Source organism: Trichechus manatus, unplaced genomic scaffold (assembly GCF_000243295.1).
Source record: "Trichechus manatus latirostris isolate Lorelei unplaced genomic scaffold, TriManLat1.0 scaffold00008, whole genome shotgun sequence".
Classification (NCBI taxonomy): Eukaryota; Metazoa; Chordata; class Mammalia; order Sirenia; family Trichechidae; genus Trichechus; species Trichechus manatus.
The window spans coordinates 31,165,132-31,186,419 of record NW_004443944.1 but is presented as its reverse complement, the minus strand read 5'-3'; the positions used below and the strand labels follow the sequence as shown (position 1 = coordinate 31,186,419).

The window sequence follows — 21,288 nt, the reverse complement described above, 5'->3', positions numbered from 1 at the left end:
CTGTTGCTATTACAGACTGTTGCAGTAAATAGCATATATAAACGCATGTGTTGTACAGTTTATTTCCTGCTTTTTAAATTTAACTAGGATTTTCCCATGTTAAAATAAACCTGATTTTTAATGTGTGCATTAATGACTCCTCACAGCCCTCTGTTTCCAAATTTTTTCATCCTTTAACATCCATCTGAAGCCTCACCTACTCCTTGAAGCCTGAGCACTCTTAACATTTAATAGTCAGTGTGTAACCCCCTGGGAGTTCCTAATCTGGGATCTTCTGATGGGGAAGCATTCTGTGCAGAATGTTGGCTGTACCTTTCATCTACTTCTCCAGGGGACCATTGATTTGAAGGGGCTGAGAGCCAGCGCAGAGCCTGGTAGAGTGAAGCTGTGGCAGTCACTTGGTAGTCAATGCAGTGACAGGTGGTCCTACCCTCAGTCTGTCTGCAGCCTCCTGCTGCAAATTTTTGGGCCAGTGGCCATGCTTGTGTTGCCAGCTTTTGCTCTGGCCATGACCACCCTAGTTATTAAGGCAGAAGTTGGAAGGCAGGTCCCTTTTTAACCTGTTCTTCAGCTATTTGAGTCATTTATAGGCCAGAGTGTTCAGCTCTTTTCTTGTGAAAAGTAGTTAATATACTGTCTTTTCTTCTTTTAAAATTTTACCCTTTTTTGTTTTCTGATTATAAAAGTAATATATAAAAAAAATCTATTGCCATCTAGTCGATTGCAAATCATAGAGACCCTATAGAACAGAGTAGAACTGCCCCACAGGGTTTCCAAGGAGTGGCTGGTGGATTCGAACTGCCGACCTTTTGATTAGCAGCCACACTCTTAACCACTGCGCCACCAAGGCTCTATTGTGAGGGTAGGGGTGCTAAAATTTATGTAATTGATCTCTTGTACTGTTGGAGATTTAGGTTGTTCCCAGTTTTAATGCCTGTGAATAAAGTTGTGATAACCAGTTTCATGCATAAATCTTTGTTCTTTAAAAAAAAGATCACTTCCTTAGTCTGGGCCCCCGTGTTTGTTAGCCACTTACATTTCTTTGAATTGTCCCATTGTTTTGCCCATTGATACTGGCATCTTAATGTTTTTCTCTGTATATTAACTCTGTTTCAACCAGCGGCATGACATGTTTCTTTTTTCCTTGACCCAGGAATAGCTGCTTTACTCAATTATAGGGCATTATCTGAGGGAGTAAGTTTAATGATGTGTAAGAGAGGAGTGAACTGGGAGTCAGGATACCTGGGATTCATCCTAAGAAGTTTCTGGCTCTGTGGCCTTGGGCAAGTCACTTTACCTCTGGTCCTCAGTTTTTTATTTTCAAGTGAGTCTAAGGATTCTTCTCGTTCTAAAATAAAAACTGAAATAGTTCTTCAAGCAGACTTTTTCTGAAAAGCAGGTGACTCTTGCTTTTAAGTGGTTTTGATTGATTCTACTTAGGATCCCCCTGGATGTTTTAAAAATACGGTGATTTAGAAAATGCACACTGTTTTTCTGTTTCAAAAAAATGTCTTTCATGTTAACAGTGCCCATGGGTTTAGATGCTTAATAGATGATGTAGTTTTTTTTTTTTCTCTTAAAGTTGGCTTGTATATATCAGTTTCCAAACAAAGTCTATATGTTGCATCTGGTAAATTATTAACTCTTAGTGGTTAAATCTCTTTTAAAACATAATGGCCCCCCGCTCCCAATATGTTGTTGAAGAAACTGTGTCGTGTTCTCTAGAATTTAGAAACGGTCCCTGTTTTTAAAAATATAAACATTGCTAATTCAGTGCCTGGTACATTGAGTGCCCTCAGTATATTTTTGTTGCGTGAGTAAATAAATCAGCCATCTCAAAAATCAGGCTGTCACTTTCTAAGGCTGCTTTCTATACTAAGAATGTCACCCTGCTCATTGAAGTGCTTCTGTTCTCTTAGAATCTTCTTTCTAAAAATAATCTTTATGCTGAACCTGGCAGTGAGCCAGCTTGGCCAGGTCTTGAGTAAGTCGAGTGTACATTTTATGGTGGTCTTGAGTGCTGTGGAACACCTATTGTTTAGTTCGGGGATTTCTTGCCTCCTTCTATAGCTTGTTCTTTCGGCGTATTCGCCCTGGAAGAGCAGTAAGTACGCAGAGAAGCCTGACCTGTATTAGGAGAGTTCTGTTCGGTAGGCATTAGAGAAATAGCATTTCTGGAAAATTTAAGCACTGAGGAAAACACCTTTTTGGGGTGATGGTGAAGGAAAAAAAGGGCAAGAAGGGGAAGGAATAAAATTCGGGAAGCAAATGGGATGAAATATGTGCAATAATTTCTCACCAAAAAAAAAAAAAAAGGACCAAACTCATTGCCGTCGAGTCGATTACAACCCATAGCGACCCTATAGGACAGAGTAGAACTGCCCCATAGAGTTTCCAAGGAATGCCTGGTGGATTCGAGCTGCTGACCTTTTGGTTAGCAGCCAGACTCTTTAATCACTAAGCCACCAGGGTTTCCCATAATTTCTCACAGTACCCATTAAAATATTTTTAAGGGAGGAACATAAAAATGTCTTTTATTCAACTTCGTTGATAAAATGATAGGTTTACTTACAGATATAAAAAGTCCAGGGAGACAAACATTCTAGAAAAATTTTTTTTTTTTTTTTTTTTTAAGCCAGAGGATGGATCTTGGAAATACTTACGGGAATTCCTCTCTTCCTCCCTAGTGGGGAGGAGGGTTTGTCCTTGTGAAAAATCAGAAAATGTTACCTTTGATTTCCTCCTTTCTAATCTAGGCCCTCACTTCTCTCTCTAGTGGTCATTTTATTGTTATGCTGGTTTCTAATAAAAACTGGGAGTTTTAAGCTTTCCTTTTCTCTTTATAGGCTTCCGAATTGCAAGTATATTGTAGAATTTATAAAGTGCCATAGCCTTGTTAATAGATTTATAAAAAAATGACTTCAATGTCAGGTAGTAATGAAGCTTCTGGGTTTTGTAGGTCCACTTTACAACTTTTTAAATTGTATTTGGGTTAGGTAGGTCTGGGAAAAAGTTCAGCCTGCTTCTTTAATGGTAGCATGAAATGACCTACTTTTAATCTTATTCTTTTGTTGTTGTTGTTCATTCAGGGGCTGCCTATTGTCAGTTTATGGACATGCTGTTCCCTGGCTCCATTGCCTTGAAGAAAGTGAAATTCCAGGCTAAACTAGAACATGAGTACATCCAGAACTTTAAAATACTGCAAGCAGGTTTTAAGAGAATGGGTGTTGACAAAGTAAGTACATTTTATTCTTTCATGTTGGTTAATGTTTCTTAACTAATGATTGTTACTAAGGATACAAATACTAGCCCATGACTTTGAGCTTTTCTTTTCACAGTTTATGTAAGTATCTTTTCTCAGTTAACACAGAATTTACTGGGAACAAAGTTTCCCTTTACCCTCCCTACCCCTAGTCCCTTTGCCATCTTCTTTCTTCATTGTCTGTGAAGTTGGTGACTGTTTGGAGGAGTCAACCTGTAAATCAGTACCAGTGGATTTTTTTTTCTTTTAAATATTACTGTTTAATTTCTGTTAGCCTGAGATCTAGTCTCTTAATCTCTGGATTTACTTCTGTGAAGCATATCATATGTAGAATAGGTAGTTCCAATATAGAAGATTCTAGAAATACTTGCTATTTCTGGTCCCAGGAGGATCCCTGGTGGGTGATGGGAAGTTTCCTCCTGTGTCCAAGGTTATTTGAAGGTACCAGGAATATGGTCCAGTAGGCCTCATTAGGATAAATATTACCTCTGCTTTAGGAGATAATAGATAATTGCAAAATTAGGCAGACTTTCTCTCTGTCCCCCATCAGAAGGGTTTATTCTTTCAAGCCATTCTTTGGGGATAATATTTTTACTAAAGCTTTTAGTGATCTGCTAATTATCTTGCTGTTGGTATATCTGGTTTTATTTACTGTGAAATTTATTTAGTTTTGTCTCTATAATATATAAGATTTGCATTTGTATTGTGAGAATACCATTTAGTTGCCAAACCAAAACCAAGCCCACTGCCATCAAGTTGATTCCGACTCATAGCGACCCTATAGGACAGAGTAGAACTGCCCCATAGGGATTCCAAGGCTGTAAATCTTTACAGAAGCAGACTGCCACATGTTTCTCCTGAGGAGTGGCTGGTGGGTTTGAACTGCTGACCTTTTGGTTAGCAGCCGAGGGCTTTAACCACTGTACACCAGGGCTCCTTATTTAGTTGCCAGGCATAGTTTAAACTAGGAATAGCTTATTATATACAGTGATTTTTAAAAAGTGAAGTTACTATGGAAAATTTCTGAAGTATACATTAAGTAGAGAGAATAGTGTTAAGATCTTCCATGTATCTCAACTGTTATCAACTTAGGACCAATTTTGTTTCAGTTACACTCCTACGCTACCCTCCTGTTCCTGGATTATTTTGAAGCAAGTTCCAGATGTAACATTTTATTTGTAAATGTTGCAGTATCGTACAAAATAATTTTTAAAAATTGTATTTATTTGTTCAGACGGGTGGATCTAGTTAATATTATTATTTTTCTTTTTTTAATGTTTAGTTTATTATTGGTTCATAAAACCTTCATTATTTTTGAAAAATCTTGGTTTAACATGTTGTGATCAGTAATTTGAAGGCCTGACTCTAAATTCAGTTTATTTTGCCATTTGATTTTAAACGACAGACACATAGTTTAATTTTAAAAAGAGCTGGTAAAAGATAATGTGGTTACAAATGGAAGAAATGCATCATTGGCATAGTAAAGCATGATACTAATATATTTAGTTTCACCTACCAATCATGCGTAGAAAATTTATATCTGTCCTGATGTCAGTTGTTCGTTCCAAGTAATCAGGTGTTTTGGTTTTATGTTTTAAATAAATAGCTTCAAAATCTACTGAAATACTTCCCTTGGGAGATTTTAAAATAGGTTAGAACATTTTGTTTCCAAGTTGAAGTGTGAAGATAGGATACTGTTGGCAGGTAATATGTGTACATCTTTTTTGACAACAAAGTCACGAAACAATGGAGCCAATTTCTGAAAGATCCCTCTACTGCATGAGTTTCTTGTGAAAAGTAGCTATGTTCCCCCACTCTGTTGGAAAGGCACCTTTACTGAAAGGAAGAAGTTAAGGATGTGGCTGAGAAAGCACTCCTGCCTACTTGTCAGCTCTGGCATTTTCTCATTGTTTACTTGGGCTTGCATTGTTAGTGTTCTCTTTAGCCTGCAGCATCTTTGCAGAAATCCTTTCAAGCGCAAGTCTGTTTCTTGTAAGTTAGTTTAGTTTACTTAAAACTAGGTAAGCTATAGCATTTGTAAAACTACTTAATCAGTTACTACAAGATATCCACAATAAATCAAGTATATCAAAAAGGTAGGACTGAGTGAAGTACCGCTGTCAACCCCTGTGGCTTGTAGGACTCCAGCTCTTCCCTTAGGACCAATCGCACGTAGTCCAAACTATGGACTGAGTGAAGGCACCACTGTCAGAAAGCGTAGCAAGCATTAGTAAAGCTTCTTTTTCTTTTAACTTCATTTTATACTCTTTTCCCTTTTTTTGATCATGCTATATTTTTTTAATAATAAGTACCATTGCAGCTGGAATCCTTGAAGAGTTAATAGATAAGTTCTGGCCAACAGCTTAACAATTTGAAATAATACCTATAACAATATTCCTCTTCTTCTTTTTTTTTTTTTAAATAGTATTTTATTGTGTTTAAGGTGAAAATTTACACAGCAAATTAGGTTCCCATTTAACAATTCTGCACAAATTATTCGGTGATAATGCTTACATTTTCCCAATGTGTCATCATTCTCATTCATTCCATTCTGGTTATACCATTTCCAGTACTCTAGTTTCCCTGCCACCTTACATTATCGTCTTTGCTTTTCAGTAATTTTTGACCATTTGGTCTCATAGATAATTTTTTAAAGCAGTTCATTGGTCATGGGTGATTTTCTTTATTTTATGAGCTGGTCTGTTATTTAGCTAAAAGGTGACCTCAAGGGATAATTTTGGTTTAAGGTTTAAAGAGTATCTCATGGTGATAGTCTTGGGGAGTTGTCTAGTCTCAACAGGTCCACTGAGTCTGGACTTTGAAAGAATTTGAGTTCTGTTGCGCATTTTTCTCCTGCTCTATGAGGATCCACCTATTGTGGTCCTGATCAGAATGGTTGGTAGTGGTAGCCAGGCACCATCTAGTTTTTCTGGTCTCAGGGTAGATGAGCACATGATTTGTGTAAACTGTTAGCCACAGAGGCTGCTTTCTTCTCTGAGTCTCAAGTTTCTGTCTTTCTCTTTTGTTCCAGATGAATAGAGACCAGTAGATGTATCTTAGATGGCTACATGCAGCTTTTAAGACACTGCTCACCACATTGAATGTAGAACATAGACTCTATGAACTATATTATGCCAGTTAACAGAGTTGTTCCATGAAACCATGTTCCTAGGCCTTCAAACCCAAAAACTAGTCTCGCAGGGTGTTTGGTTATGTCTAAGAAGTATCTGTAACTGTGCCCCCATGTGGTTTATTATATGTATGGGTATACATGTATGCACACATATACCTAAGTATGTACATACATCTATAGATACGTCTATACAATATTCTTATATAACAAAAAAAAACTTAAAAGGTAATTAAAGTACGTTTTAACGGCATTTGAATTTGAAAAGCATGCTGTTTGGTAGAAATCTATCCTGGAACTGATTTCTGCACCTTCTATGTTCCAGACAGAACTCTCTTTAACAGTGTTCATCGTAGTCGCCCGTTTTCGGTTGTGCTATGGATTTCATACTTTGCCACAGGCACTGTGGTCCTGCAAGTTACATGGGTGGGTTTACACTTTACAGTGGAATGACACCTGTATCACCTCTCAGAATGTGCTGGGGTGTGTGTTTGCGACATGTATATGGATACTTGCTCTATTTTTCATTTTGGTTTCTGACTCTCTTTTCATAAATTTGATGGACCTTGAGATGGGTTCGTATGTGTAAGTATTGTGGAAGGCAAACTGAATGAAGTTTGCATTTCAGACTTCTAGGGGTTAAGCTGTTACTGCCTCTAAAATGTTTTTTTCTCCTTTTCACAGAGCTTTATACTGATTTGATGCCTGTACAAGTTTGATGCTTGATAAAAGCCTTCAGCTTTTGGCTAAACAGTCTTCATTTTTCTCTGCAGATAATTCCAGTGGACAAATTAGTAAAAGGAAAGTTTCAGGACAATTTTGAATTTGTTCAGTGGTTCAAGAAATTTTTTGATGCAAACTACGATGGAAAAGACTATGACCCTGTAGCTGCCAGACAAGGTCAAGAAACTGCAATGGCTCCTTCCCTTGTTGCTCCAGCTCTGAGTAAACCGAAGAAACCTGTCAGCACTAGCAGTGCAGGTAAAAGGAAAATCACCATTTCCAAATAACAGTAACCCAGGCATTCATTCATTCAGCAGTCAACCAGAATTTGTTGAGTAGCCATAGGCTCTGCTTTTCGGGGACATAATCCCAGTGTGCCATCTCCTTTCAGGGCTGTGAGGCCATGTGGCAAGAACATGGATTCTGGCATCAGGCCCATGGGTGTTTGTTCTTAGGTCTCTGTACCCCTGTGTAAGCCACTTCATTTGCGCTAGTGGGTTACTTTGAGGCCTGAATGAGTTATTGTATGCAATTTTGCCAAGGCTTTTTAGTTGTGTAGAATAGAAATCCCTTCAGGCTCACATAAAGGAAACTTTAGTTTGAACACAAGGGCATTTATTTCACAAAACCGTAGGATGAGAATTTACAACCAGGACTGAACTCCCAGGAACGGAAGGAGCTTTCTAGGCCTCAGGGACTGTTTTTCGCTGTCTGCGTTGTCTTTCTTTCTGTAGACCAGCTTTCTATGCTTACTCATGGCTCCCTTGCCCCTCCCTAGAACTTTAGCTGGTAAGTGGCTTTGGCTTGCTATGCTGGTAGCAGAGTCTAAGAGGCAAGGAAAGGCTATTTTTAGAGACCTTCCAAAGGTTTTGGCCTGGTTAAGTTTTCTAAAATGTATTTGCAGTGGTATAGTCATAACATATGTATACAAATGGTAATTCTTCCTTTTCTAGAAGGTGGCAAGAGCATTAGTTAAGGTCTCAGTACCTTGAGAGAGGCTGATCTATCTGGTAGGTAGAGAGGGATGTTGAGTACTTTTTTATTTTTAATAGCTTTATTGAGATATAACTCACATGCCATACAATTCACCCATTTAAAGTATACGATTCACTAGTTTTTGGTATATTCACAGAGTTATGCAGCCATCACCAAATCAGTTTTTGAACATTTTCATCACCCCAGAAGAGAAGCCTCGTGCCCATTAGTAATTACTTCTCATTTCCTCCTAAGCCTCCAGCCCTAGGCAACCACTAGTCCACTTTCTGTCTTTATAGATTTGCGTATTCTGGACATTTCATATAAATGGAGCCATAGTATTCTTTTGTGATTGGCTTTTTTCACTTGGCATAATGTTTTCAAAGTTCATCCATATTATAGCATCTTTATTAGTATGTCATTCCTTTTTATTGCCAAATAATATTCCATTGTATGGATTCCTCTCTTCATCATTTGATGGGCATTTGGCTTGTGTCTACTTTTTGGCTATTATGAATAATGCTGCTGGACTTATGTTTTTATTTCTCGTAAGTATATCTCCAAGATCATATACTCTTGCAGTGCAATTGCATGTTATCGTATGGTAACAATGTTTGACCTTTGCAGAAATGCCTGTTTTCCAGAGCAGCTGTACCATTCTACATTCCCATCAGCAGTGTATGAGGGTTCTAATTTCTCCAGCTATTGAATAGTACTTTATTCCTTAGCTGTTCAGAATGGGTCCAGTATAGATAATCACATGAATTTCATGTTTCAGATGCTGCTGACAGTCTATTTGAGACTTGTATTAAACATTTAGTCCTTGGAAGAGACATGTACTAGGGAGGGCCATGCAGAGGAAATGGCTGTTACTGTGGGTGAAAGGCCTATGTTTATTGAGTTTGGGGTGTCAGGAAGATCAGATTTCTAAGCCTGGTATATGTACAAGTTTTACAGAATAATTGCTGAATGAATGAATAAAACCATGCATAATATGTTTACATTGAAGGTAGACTGTTCTTGATTATTCTCACCTATAGATAAGTTGGCCACGTTACTAGTTTTTTGTTGTCTTTGCCTGTTTTTGGCTATTATTATTTTGAGAAGTCTTTAAATACTAGACAGTTTGATGCTTTTCTTTTTAAGCCCTTCTAAACACCTTCTAAAGGGTGAGCAAAGTTTCAAAGTAATTAGCGGTAAGAGCAGGCTTTACCACCCTTATGGACTCCTTCCCCTTCCAAATCCATGGAGCCTGAGCTTCTGAGTTAGAAGGCATTTTACCTTCCAGCTGGGAAACCTTGAACACCTGGCAACAGCTGGGACTATGAGTTCACTCCTGGTGTGAAGTTTGCCTTCACTCCATGATGTGCCCCACTTGTGGATTTGGTTGGAGGTGGGTTAAGGTAGATCATCTGTATGTACCAGATCTGTTGTACCTCTTTCAGATGATAGTCCTCTTCATCCCAGCGGAGAAAACACCTCACCGAAGGACTTATTTTCAGCACAAACGATCATGGCTAAAATTGGTACTTATTCTGCTGCCAGGATAGAAAAACCACTTGGGCAAATGTGGGGTTGCTGTCTTGCATGCTGGGGCTCTCTAGCATTGGTTCCCTTCACTGAGCACCGTGGACAACAAGATGCAGCTGCCTAGTTGGTCACAGTCTCCCCTTGTCTGGTAGATTTTTTGCCTTTGAAATTTCTCATCTTAAAAAATTCTCTGCTCCCCTAAAGTGATCTATAGATTCGGTGCGGTCCCTATCAAAATTCCAACAGCTGCCTTTGCAGAAATGGAAAAGCCAGTCCTCAAATTCATATGGAATTACAACGGGCCTAAGTAGCCAAAACAATCTTGAAAAAAGAACAAAGGAGGAATCATACACTTCCCAATTTCAAAACATACTATAAAGCTACAGTAATCAAAACAGTCTGGTACTGGTATAAGGATAGACTTATAGACCAATGGAATAGAATTGTGAGTCCAGAAATAAATCTGTACGTCTGTGGCCAGTTCATTTTCGACAAGGGTGCCAAGCTCATTCAATGGAGAAAGAATAGTCTCTTCAATAAATGATGCTAGACAATTTGATTTCTATATGTGAAAGATGAAGTTGGACCTGTACCTCACACCATAAATGCAAATTAGTTCCAAATGGATCAATAACCTAAATCCATAAAACTCTTAGAACAAAACATAGGGATAATGATTTGGGACCTGGTTTTGACAATGGATTCTTAATATAACACCAAAAGCATGAACAACAAAAGGTAAAATGTATAAATTGGACTTCATTAAAATTAAAAATGTTTACACATCATAGGACTTTATTAACAAAACGAAGAGACAATCTAAGAATTGGAGATAATATTTGGTAATCATATATATGATAAGGGTATAATATCCAGAATATATAAAGAACTCTTAACAACAAAAAGACAGCCCAGTCGTAAAATGAGCAAAGGACTTGAATAGACATTTTTCCAAAGAAGATACAAATGGCCAATAAGCACATGAAAAGATGCTCAATTTCATTAGTCATTAACCTGTTGCTGTCGAGTTGATTCTGACTCATAGCAACCCTATAGGATAGAGTAGACCTGCCCAATAGGGTTTCCAAGGCTGTTATCTTTACAGAAGCAGATTGCCACATCTTTCTCCCATGGTGCAGCTGGGGGGTTGGAACACCTGACCTTTCGATTAGTAGCCAAGCATTTAACCGCTGCATCACCAGGACTCCATTAGTCATTAACCAAAAACCAAACCAAACCTGTTGCTGTCGAGTTGATTCCGGCTCATAATGACCCTACAGAACAGAGTAGAACTGCACCATTAGGGTTTCCAAGGAGCAGCTGGTGGGTTCGAACTGCTAACCTTTTGGTTTAGCAGCCAGCTCTTAACCACTGTGCCGCAAGGGCTCCTCAGTAGTCATTAGGGGAATGCAAATGGAAACCACAGTAGATACCACTTCACCTCCACTAGAATGTCTGTTATCAGAAAAATGGAAAATAACAAGTATTGGCGAGGATATGGAGAAATTAGAACCCTTGTGCATTGCTGGTGGGAATATAAAATGGTACATCTGCTGTGGAAAACAGTTTGTGGATTCTCAGAAAGTTACACATGCAATTACCATATGATGTAGCAATTCCACTCCTAGATATATACCCCAAAGACTGGAAAGCAGGGACAGATAACTTTTACACCAGTGTTCATTGTAATACTAATAGCAAAAAGGTGGAAACAACTCAAGTGTCCAACAACAGATGAATGAATAAACAATGTAGTATATACATACAATGTAATATGATTCAGACATAAATAGAAATGAATTCCTGATATATGCTACAACGTGGACGACCTTGAAAACATTATACTGAATGAAATAAGTCAGACACAAAAGGACAAATATTACATGATCCCACTTACATGAAATAGCTAGAGTAGGCAAATGTATAGAGACCAGAATTTATTAGTGGTTACCAGGGGATGGGGAAATGGGGAGTTACTCTGAAGGTGTACTGAATTCCCGTTTGAGGTGATGTAAAACTTTTGGAAATGGATAGTGGTGATGGTTGCCCAGCATGGTGAATGTAATTAATGTCACTAAATTGTACACATAAAAATGGTTAAAATGGTAAATGTTTTGTTATGTATATCTTAACACAGTTTAAAAACAAAACAAAACAAAACTCTGCTCCTCTCTCAGCTCCACAGAGGCCCATTTCAACACAGAGAACTACTGCAGCTTCCAAGGCTGGCCCAGGTGTGGTGAGAAAGAATCCTGGTGTGGGCAACGGGGATGACGAAGCAGCTGAATTGATGCAGCAGGTAGGCACTTCCTGCATCCAAGACATGAGTCACTTCAGCGGAAAGACCGCTTGCTGCACTGACTCGGGAGGCTTGTCTGTATTCTTGTAGAAGTGCCTGCGTTGTCTCATTGCCAAAATATCCTGTAGAATCTGTGTGTCTTCTCCTGAGAGCACTTCAGATGGTGTGAGGGGAGCATGGGTGTATGTGTGGAGATGAAAGAGGAGCGTCTAGGCATTTTTGGAACCTGTTCAATTGACAGAAACCTAAGCCTATAGAACAGAAACCGGCCCATAGAATAGAACCCTGTTGGATGTTTCTGGAATGCTGTCAGGGTACTTTGGGATGCCAGATAGTATCTCTTGAATTTTGGCTCTGACAAAATATAAATGAGGGTTCCTTTCTGAATAATAATAATAGCAATAAAAGATTTCACAGTCACTGTGCTGAATCCTAACTGTACCATTTACTTCTGCCTGGTGCAAGTCAGTTAACTGCTCTGCACCTCAGGTGTGAAGTGGGGCTCATTCCAGAGTTGAGAGTGAAACTGGTATGAGAAGCCTATTGCTGTTCTGTGATTTGATATGTCTTGCTTCTTCAGGGTTAGTTAAATATCCTTAAGGTTCTTGTCACAGGTCTCTGATGAGAACAAATTTTGGATTTTTAGAAATTTTTTCATTAAACTTCATGGTTACTTTGTTTGCTTTTGGATGACTCTCTGGATTCCAGTTTTTAAATCATGGATGCCCTGTGATTCTAGTGAAGTTGGGATTGGAGCTTTTTACTTTTTAAAAAGCCAGGTCCTGAAAACTGAGAGGAACAACGCTAGTTTAATCAGAACCTCTTGGTACCCAGACCCATGGTTTTAGGAGATTGGGAACATGAGAGCCTTCCCAAATATCACATTTCATTTTTTTATTCTCTCATTTGTGTGTGCCTCATAGTTCTAGGTGCCTTGGGAGTGTCATGGTAAATAGGTCACCCTCCCTGTCCTTCGTTGACTTAAGCACCCTCTGGGCACTGTCACTGTGGAGTACAGAAGTCCTAGAAAATAAGACTTTCCTGTAACTATCTATTTTGAAGCATGGATGTATACAGGAGGCAGTTTCAGAGAAAAACACAGGAGTAAAGACTTGTTAATGCAGAGGCGAGGTGGCCAGTGAGTTGATCTTGTGCTCTCAGGAGAAGATGTACAGATTCTGTAGGACTGCTGCTCTCTGCTCAGCTCTGTCCCATGTTGCACAGATTTGGATGTCCTAACTGTGCTGCATACCTCTACCTGGCGCAAGTCAGGTGACTTCTCTGAACCTATTGCCTCATGTGTGAAGTGGGGCTAATACTTTGCTCACAGTAGTTGAGCAGATTACATGAACTGTTAATGGTGTTTGGCACCAACACCATTGGGATAAATGGCGATGGGAGAAAGGGCAGTTGTGATTATTATGGTCTTGTCTGTGGTGTTGGTGGAGTAAATGAGTTCTGAAGTGTTTTTGGAAGTTAAGTTTTTTTTTTTTTTGGACTCATGTTTGATATAATAACAAAAGTAGCTAACATTTTAGAGTGCTTATGCCATGCACTGTACTAAGCACTTTCATCTTACTTTTACAACAACCCTGTGAGGTTTTACAGATGAGGACTGTGTGGCTTGGAGAGGTTAAATAACTTGAGCTGGGATTTGAACCCAGGTATACCTGGCTCCAGAGCCTAGGCCAGTCACTGCTGAATGGGGAAGTGAGTGAGTGCAGGAGGTTGTGTGACTTATCTAGGGTTATAGAGAAGGTTCTTTGTTTCCTCACATCCACCATTAGAAATTGTAATTATTCACCAAATAAATATTGAAAGCTTGTACTGGGCAAAGTACTGCTAAGCACTGGGGAGAATACCAAGGTGTGGAAGACTTGGTCTAGGCCTGGAAGGGGCTTTTGATGTAGTTGGAGAAGACTTAGTGGCAGCCGGTGTGGTTGGAGTCTTTTGGGACTTCACTCCCTGAGAGAGCGACCGGGATCGGCTGGTTTGGATGGCCAGTGCAGAACTTTAGTAGTTGAGGTTGGAGGGTTTATGGCCTTAAAGGGAAGGTAGAAGGTTTGGAACTCTGTGTGGTTGTCCGTCTCCAGCAGTGCTTTACAACAAGGTTTTAGAGTCGAGTGGGGGAAAAGGGGGCCAGATTTGGTTTGGAGGCTAAGGTGACAGAGGCTAGAAGTTCACTAACAGGTGCTTCATTGAGCCTGGAAGACTAGGGTCAAACACTTGTGAACAGGTGATCCAGCCATGCCACAGAAGTACTTTGTTTGGGCTGCATAGGATTTTAATTAAAAAAAAAAATGAAAAATTTTAAATATGAAGGATTTTAGGCTCTTTCCAGGTTGCAAAGTCCTTACCCACACGGTTACTTAAACCTGTCTATCTTGGCTCATTTACATTATTTCTTGGTCCTGAAAGTATTTGAATTTGTGGCCTTGATAAAGGTGTGTAGATCTGGAGTCAAATGGGTGTGTTATGCTAAGAAAAAACGATGCATTCTACACATTATTTTGTAGTATTCCTGTGCATGGGAAATCTGCAAGGACTTCACATTCTTAAGTCATTCTAAAGAAATTTATTTTGGGTTATTTTAGTCCTAAGTAGTGCTTTCCAATGGAAATAGAATGTGAGCCAGAAATGTGAGCCATATCTGCAATTTAAAATTTCCTGGTAGCTACTTTAACAAAAGTAAAAAGAAATAAGTAACAATGATTTTAATAGCATATTATCCAATATATCCAAAATATTATCATTTCAGTATGTAATCGAGATAAGTAATTATCAGTGAGGTATTTCCATTTGAAGACTGGAACTAGATCCGTGAGATCTGGTGTGTGTTATATACTGACAGCCCATCTCAGTCTGCGCTGGCCACATTTCAAGTGCTCAGTAGCAGCATGTGGCTTATAGTTACCCTGTTGGCCAGTGCAGGTCCAAAGCATTCTCCTTGAGTAAACCTGCTTTACTCAAGAGAAGGTTCTAAGAGTAACATTGATTACTAGTGACAGATTTAATAACCTCATAAATCAGTATTTAAAGGAGTTCTAGGTGAGAGCCAGGGATTTAGTACTTGTTTATCGTGGGTACAGAGTTGACTAGATTGGTGGGGTGATAACAGACATATAGGAGACACTGTTCTTGTGGTTTGAGTTTGTGGACTTTTTGAGGAGGTAAGACTAAAATTTAAGAATGATTCTCTGGTGACTTGTGAGTTAAGTGTATTGTCTTTTTAACATTTGATTTCTTAACAGGGTATTCTTCAGGAGTTAATATCTATTGCAGAGAACAGATCACTTGGTAACAGATGTTTGTTTGTACATGGTTGGTACCTAGAAACCAGAAGCTACTTAGACTTTTCCACAGGAAGCTAAAAGGTGTCCCCCCTGACCCCACCCAAGAATGCTGCTTTGGCCCCGCAAGTGGGATCCAGAAGGCTGGGTATCAGCTTTGGTGCCCTTGGTGATTTGTAGGCCAGAGAAGTTTTTAATGGTTTGTGAGGATGGCACGGGGAGATGTGGGCATCTGGGTGGACTCCAAGCTAACATTCCATTTTAAGCTACTTTGACTTCCCTCTCTTCCTCGGTCACTAATGCCACCAGACGTGGTTAGAAGGCCTCTTCTCTGCCTCTTGGATCGTGAAGCTCTGAGGCAGCTTCCTACTTCTGGGGTTGGTCAATTCATGCCCTTCTGTACCGTTCTTATACCCCACCTTGGGGCTAGTTGATAGGTTAAGGAAAGACAAGAAGAAGTAACTAAGCAGGGGTAGGGAGAGTGGGGAGAGATGGGTGATTTAGCTTTACTGGCTACCAGGCCATGGTAGGACTTTTTGGAAACTGTCAAGAGTATTGTCTAGAACGAGGACTTTGGTGAAGAATTTCTAAGTTAAGTGTTTGACAGAATGGGCCTACTGGCCCCGGTCATCTGCTTCTCCATCTCTTGATGCTTCTTCATTGCACATTATGAAGGGAGAGCTTCCTCCCACCCTCGGACAGGACTTGAGCCCCTCTGTTGTATCTGGTTGTGGCGAAGCTAGACAAGCTGTTTGCTTTGGTTTTGGCAGCTGTCAGTTCAGAAGGTTGGACTAGATGATCTCCATGGTGCCTTCTGGCTCTCAGAATTCCCTGCTACCCAGACTATCCTTAACTCCTCTACCTTCGATTTCCTAACTTGGCCTTCCATGCTGCTCTGTGGCCTTAGCTTGTAAGTCTTGTGAGGGTTTTATGCTTCACCATATGCCATGTAATTTGCATTCAGTAAGAGTGAAATTGAATTCACTTGTCATAGTTTTGAATACATTTGAATGAAGATGTACCATGGTTAAAATACACAAAGGATCTTGAGAGTTACTACTACTTTTATTGCTCTTGGCTAGATATAGTCCTAGACTAAGCACTATACCCTGAAACATACAGGAACCTCTCAGGGACTGAGGAAGGATTCAAGGGGGATTTATATCTTCACAGCTCTTTGTGGGAACCATAACCCCTCAGGGAAGCTCTTGGAGGATCAGCATGTGTGGTGACCTGGTGAGATGCTCTATGGAGCGAGCAGTGGAATGTGTTGGATCTGCTCCCTGCATCTGCTGTCTTCTCTCCCTTTTGAAGGGTCTCTGGGAGAAAGGGACCAGGAACCTCTCCTCAAATTGCTGCTCTTTTAGAGTCATAGATAGCCCTTACCGCCAGCATCTGGGGAGGGAGAAAGAACCAGAGAGTTTTCCGTGTCCAGGCCTCTCTCAGTCCTAACTGTCTTTGGCTACTATTAGTCATCTTTAACTAGTCTTTCCCTCCCTGCTCACCATTTCTACTCTCGTCCTCTATTCCCCCCGGGCCAGACTCTCCATTTCAATGGACTAGATTGACTAGTCCCTGTTACAGACCCAATTTATGATTGTCAGCCACCTTGTTGACTGGGCTGTGGGTTCTACTTCTGTATTTGTCTCAGACTCCCCTGGTTTTTTCCTCTTTACTCCTTTTTCAGTCCTTGAGAAGTTCCTGCATGTTTCTGGTTATAGCGTACCCTTTCCTGGGAGCTATTATTATAGCCAAGATTGCTGTGAACAAGTCCATTTTATCTGGGGCTGAGGAAAACTGACAAACTGACATGGATTTTTGTGTAGGTATTAGATAGTTTGGTCAAAGACCACATCTCCTTTTGGGTTAGAAGTTTGTTTGAATGTTACTGATACATTAATGCCTGGTGTGTCTCACTCTTCTTAATATCTTGTGCAGGTCAACGTATTGAAGCTTACCGTTGAAGATTTGGAGAAGGAGAGAGATTTCTACTTTGGAAAGCTAAGGAACATTGAATTGATTTGCCAGGAGAATGAAGGGGAGAACGACCCTGTATTGCAAAGGATTGTGGACATTCTCTATGCCACAGACGTACGTGTTGACATGAGGATGTTTTCTTTCCATTTCGCCATCTGAGGGAAAATACATTTTATCTGCTGGTTTTGGCAAACTTTTTGCTGATGCTTGTCATGCTCCCAGGCTTCATCTTGGAACCTTCACAGACAGCCAGATGGTACCTCTGCCCAGCTGTAGTCTCTGTCTTGAAGTCTTTGAGCGTTTGAGGCAGGAGTAGGACAAGGAAGTAGCTGGCTTGCCCTGCTTTGTAGTTTGTGGCCACTGATAGGTGGTGAGTGCCATAGACCACACCCTCATCCTATTACCTCACCCACCGCTGCTGGGACCCCTCAGCCTGAGGTGTTGCCTCCATTTTAGCAGGGCTCCAGGCATGCCCTGGAGAATGAGACAAATGGCCCCTTCTTTGGTGTCTGCTGCCCACAGCTGTCAGAGTGCTCCTTTACTCCTCCCTCCCAGGAGCTCGCCTGGTTCCCATTCCCTCAAAGTGCTTTGTGATCAGGTTTCATTGGACCTATGTTTATTACACAGCCGAATCTGCTGATATTAGTCATGACATATTAGCTAATCAGGAAAGACTGATTTTCCCTAGATTTAGGATTTAGTGTCTTGCTGTGTCCACTATTTACTGATCTTATTTATTTACTTACAATGCTCCTGCATGCCTATCAAGGTCTGGAAGGCCAAGTCAGAGTTTATGTCTAACTCTGTTTTATAGTTTATAGTTGCGTAGCACACTATACAGATATAAGGTAATATTATGCCATTATCACTGCCCTCTAAACGGATCTTGTGAATTTTGGGAGAATAAAACTGATGACTGAAAAGTTGATAGTAAGTATTTAGGGCTTACTCTGTGCTGAATAATGAAAACAAAGATAATGAAGACAGGGATCCTGCCAAATAACTTGGTCTAGTCTGAGTATTTTAATAGAGTCATATTTTAAGTAAATGCATCCATAGGGATTCAGTTGAAAAATAAAAAAAGTTGGGTGATTGAAGGAGAAGCCTAATAGTTAACGATAGTGTAGTCATTCCCTGCAATAAGTACGTGCCAGAATGCCCTGGACTGAGAGTGTGTTTTTGTGTCGGGGGTAGAGTGTTGGGTCAGTTCCGCTGTTGCGGATGTTTTTGGTAAAGCGTGATTCCTAAGTACATGCCTACTACTTCTGGGGCTCAATCAAAAGAATGAGTTAAGGAAGAGCTGGCTGTGTAGGGCTTATTGAGAGGAGATGGTGTAATACTGAATTTTATGGATGACTTTTTCAGGGATTTTTGAGGGTAAATTTTCTTTTGTTTTAGACAACTTTATTGAGGTAAAATTGACATATGATAAGCTGCACATATTCATGTGTACAGTTTGATAACTTGACGTGTGAAATCATCCTGTAGTCAAGACAATGTACATATTCGTCACCCCCAAAAGTTTGAGAGTGTATTTGTGCTCAGTTTTTGCCTTATGCAAGATGTGATTCCACTGCCTAAGAAATAAAATCGTGGCTGCTTAACCTTTTGTGGTTAAGTGCCAAATGTGTGGTTCAGACAGGAGGAACCTTTGACTTTGAGATGCTTTAGAAATGAGGAAAGTGAACCCACAGTAGGAACTGGCCATTCATTCAATGTTGAGTAATAGCCTTTCCCTCTCCTTTTTGCGTTTTAGGAAGGCTTTGTGATACCTGATGAAGGGGGCCCACAGGAGGAACAAGAAGAGTATTAGCAGCCTGGACCAGCAGAGCAACATCTGAATTCTTCACTCCAAATCATGTGCTTAACTGTAAAATACTCCCTTTTATGATTCTTAGAGGACTCACTGGTTTCTTTTCATAAGCAAAAAGTACCTCTTCTTAAAGTGCACTTTGCAGAAGTCTCACTCCTTTTTCCATAAGTTTGAGTTAGGAGCTTTTACTTTGTAGCAGAGCAGTATTAACATCTAGTTGGCTCACCTAGAGAACAAAGAGGTTGACCATGGGGCTCATCACGTGGCTGCTGGAGAAGGTGTCAGTAGAGAAATGTAAAGACTGAATTAATTTTTAAGCTAATGTGAAATCTTGGCAGAGAACGTTTAATAAATAAAATGCCTTAAGAGTATTTAAAATATGCTTCCATATTTCAAAATGTAAAGTGTAACATGACAGGAGATTTTGTGTGTTTGACATTGTTTGCAAAGGAAGGGCCAGACCTTGGCACCTTTGTTGGAACCTGCTGTTGATAGGCCTTGTAGGGCTGCTTGAATCTTTGGAGGCCTAGACATTGGCCCAACAGAAAAGTTTAAGAGTTGCTCTGTAAAGCCATGTGGTGTCACTGACCAGTTGCATCCCTGCTAAAAACAAAAATCAAGAGGCACTGTTGCCCTGATGAATAGAGAGTATGTTTCAGCCCTGAGATGTTGAGTTGAAGAGCTCGGTTTTCAGTGAACATTTCTCCTCATGATTTTCCCAGTTATCCCTGAAATTTCTATGTATTGTGTTTTTTTTTTTGGGAAATAAGGTGTGTCCAGTTTTTCGATCTAACAGCTACTTTTGCGGACTTGCCCACATGTGGGATTTGAATGGGGGCAGTGTCCCATTTTGCTGTCTTTTAAGTTTACATTTAACATGTTTCTCTTTTCTGCTCCCCTTGCCCACTGGGGACTCCTCTTTGTTGGCTTCTTAAAGTTTTCTGCTTAGAGAGGAAGTACAGCAGGCAGGTGATAATGCTGCAAGTTCTTTCTGGACCTCTGGCAAAGGGAGTGATCAGTGAAGTCCATCACTACCTTGGGACCTGCAAGGCTTGGGTGTTTTCGGTACCTGCTGTCCACAGCTCTCCACTGTTATCGGAATACTTTGCCAGTGCACTAATCTCTTCGGAGATAAATTCGTAGCGTGTTACTAAATGTTAATTTTCTTTTGCAGAAAATACAGTACCATGTCTGATTTAATTATTAATATTTAAAATATTTCATTCCTTAACTCTCCCTCATTTGCTCTGCCCATAGCCTATTCAGTCCCTTTGTTTGACAGAATTCTGCAAAATGTGTGTCACCCACTACTGAGATTGTTCAGCCCCTAATGTGTTTGTATTGATTTGTTTCTGGTGGTAGCTTGTCCTAAAATGTGTGTAGAAAACAGGTATTTTATGATAAAATTGTTGTGTAGTGCATGCTCTGTGTGGAATTCAGAGGAAAACAGAAATTCAGTGATTAACAATGCCAAAAAAACAAAAAAAAATGCAAGTAATTAGCCATTGTTTAAATGACAGTGGTGCTATTTCTCTTTTGTGGCCTTTTAGACTTTTGTTGCGCTAAAATTCCAGTTTATTGGGAACCCATTTTCCACCTGGTCTTTCTTGACAGGGTTTTTTTCTACTTTAAACAGTTTCTAAATAAAGTTCTGTATTTCAAGAGTGTCATGTCTTCTGAAATTTGTCTTGCCATGTTGTTGTTGTTAGGTGCCATCAAGTCGGTTCTGACTCATGGCGACCCTGTGTACAACAAAATGTGGTATACGCCGTGGGTATATGCTTTTAGGTTAAGTGATATGGTACCAGTGCTTTCGTAAATTTGGGCTGAGCTTTTCAGTTCCTTCACTGTTATTTCGAATGTGTTTATTTGTGAGTGTGCTTCCTGTTTTGTTTATTCCTCACATTAGATTTCTCAGCCTCTCAGCGTTTTAATTTTTGATATTACTGTGAAAGGTTTTACCTCGCAGAAGTGCAAGGCTTGGCCCAGCTGCCCTGAAGCCTCATCAGTTCTATTTCCTCCTGAGAAATGCAGCAGGACAGTGCTTGGCAGATGACCATGGGGAGATTTTCTTTTGTTTTTCCTGTAGTATGTTTCAAAGGAAATGAACACAGTCTTAGTCTAGAAAATAATCTTAAGATTGTAACTCTAGGTTTTTTTCCTCCTTTTTGTAACTCTGTGCCTTTAAAATGAGTTCAAGAGTTCAAAAGGAGAGTTGCTGCCATTTCCAGTATTAAATAAAATTAAATGGGCAGAAGGTAGTTGTTTTGTGAGGTCTTTAGAGGACCT

At 40.0% G+C, this 21,288-nt stretch overlaps 1 protein-coding gene across 1 annotated transcript in view; it reads left to right on the top strand.

Moving 5' to 3' along the window:
• The window catches only part of MAPRE1 (microtubule associated protein RP/EB family member 1), a 30,562-nt gene extending 9,897 nt beyond the window's left edge, over window positions 1-20,665 (top strand). The window contains exons 3-7 of the mRNA XM_004370445.2: window positions 3,090-3,235; window positions 7,166-7,373; window positions 11,798-11,919; window positions 17,148-17,300; window positions 18,943-20,665. Of these exons, the coding sequence (XP_004370502.1) occupies window positions 3,090-3,235; window positions 7,166-7,373; window positions 11,798-11,919; window positions 17,148-17,300; window positions 18,943-18,999 (686 nt within the window). The 3' untranslated portion in view covers window positions 19,000-20,665. The remainder of the gene's footprint in view (window positions 1-3,089; window positions 3,236-7,165; window positions 7,374-11,797; window positions 11,920-17,147; window positions 17,301-18,942) is intronic.
• Window positions 20,666-21,288: the final 623 nt, after the last annotated feature.